Below are 1,540 nucleotides of genomic sequence, written 5' to 3'. Positions count from 1 at the left end.
CATTTCCTCCTCAAAGACATTCAAAAACGACGCTCAAAGGCCTCACACAGCAAGACAGGATACGATACCTATACATTCTCAAATCATGAGAAGCATCTTCTCCGAAAAACACTATTCGTATGCTACTGCGAACGGACTCTCACAACATTCGGTTCATATCCGTTATCAACATATTCATATACGTTATTTAATTTGAATGACTCAAACCGACAGCTGCTGTTGAGGAGAACATCTTCAAGCTGGCCGCAAAGGTTGAGGGAACAACAACAACAACCGGACTAATCGTATTGCACAGGCTCGCGTAACGTGCTAGGGGCGATGAACGACAACCGGCTGAGTTTTACGACCCACGTTGACTACGCCTGCAAAAGAGCGGCAATTGTGACAGCAGCCCTCTCGCGGGCCATGTCGAACAATTCGGCGATCCTCTGCAGCGTGACCTCATCCATTCTGTGGTACGGAGCGGCAGCTTTGAGCAGGCGGTGTTATCTGCTGAAACTCTGCAGCGTGCAGCGGCTGATGAACCTGCGAATTGTCATTTTCGCATTGTCATTGTCGCATACCTAACAGTGTCGTCGGTAGCAGCTGATGTTGTGGCGGGGGTTATGCCCATCTCGGTCTTGTTGGAGGAAGATATCTTCTGCTACGAGTACAGGCATATGCTCGATGTGTGGAAACATGCCAGAGAAACCTCGATGTCCAGCTAGCAGCACCAGTGGGAAAGCTCGGAACGCGGCCGGTGGACCCATTGCTTGATCCCTAACGTCGGATTTTGGATGGAACGGAGACATTGAGAGATGGATTTCTGCATGACGCAGTTCTTTATGTGTACCACCATACAGTACCGCCATTGGTTTGGACACGTGGCCTCGCGATTTTGTGCCCAATCTGTGGTGACACAGTTGAGTGTTCAACTGTCCGAGGTTCGAAGGGGTACGCACTAACATGCTTGCCGCCCGCGGACCAGACACGACAGCCGACAACATTGTGCGAAGGATGTGTAAGGCTGTGAACACTTGGCACGTGGTCAGCGATGGGTTCACCCGGATCATGATCGCCCTGAAGAGGAGTTGGAATCAACACTAGTCCGTGACCGGTGTAGGGTGACTCCTTCGTTGGGGATCATCTGAGTAATTTGCGTCCGAACCTAGCAGTGAAGCATACAAAGATAAGACTTTACCTTCCGCGTATGCCGAGCTGCCTGGTACGTCGCGTGCGTCTGTAGGATACGGGGAACTAAAATGAAGGATGAAAATTCGTCAATGATCACACAAATTGTGCAGCCAATGATTGAATTTGTGGTAATTTGTGGTAATTTGTGGCAATTTGTTAGAGAAAATTAGAAGGTTTGAATTAAAATGAGAGAAACCAGTGCTCAGAGAGAGTGAAAAGGTGCTAATTGTTGCTAAATGTTGTAATTTGTGAAGCAGTTGTGGAATTTTGATGATTAACACTCCAAATGCAAAGAATTCTCTCTAGATTCCCTTGGTAGGATACCTCCAGCGTTACCGTCGCGAAGTATCTGACTAGCACGAGCTCC

The 1,540-nt window shown here is 48.4% G+C and overlaps 1 protein-coding gene across 1 annotated transcript; it reads left to right on the top strand.

Annotated features, from left to right (window-relative positions):
- The first annotated feature begins 318 nt into the window (after positions 1–318).
- Positions 319–756, top strand: LOC129758417 (uncharacterized). Its single transcript, XM_055755919.1, has 2 exons — positions 319–507; positions 634–756. The coding sequence occupies exons 1-2, from the start codon at positions 319–321 to the stop codon at positions 754–756; spliced, it is 312 nt and encodes a 103-aa protein (XP_055611894.1).
- The last annotated feature ends 784 nt before the right edge of the window (positions 757–1,540 follow it).

This window comes from Uranotaenia lowii, chromosome 1 (assembly GCF_029784155.1).
Source record: "Uranotaenia lowii strain MFRU-FL chromosome 1, ASM2978415v1, whole genome shotgun sequence".
NCBI classification, from domain to species: domain Eukaryota; kingdom Metazoa; phylum Arthropoda; class Insecta; order Diptera; family Culicidae; genus Uranotaenia; species Uranotaenia lowii.
This window is presented reverse-complemented; position numbering and strand designations above follow the sequence as displayed.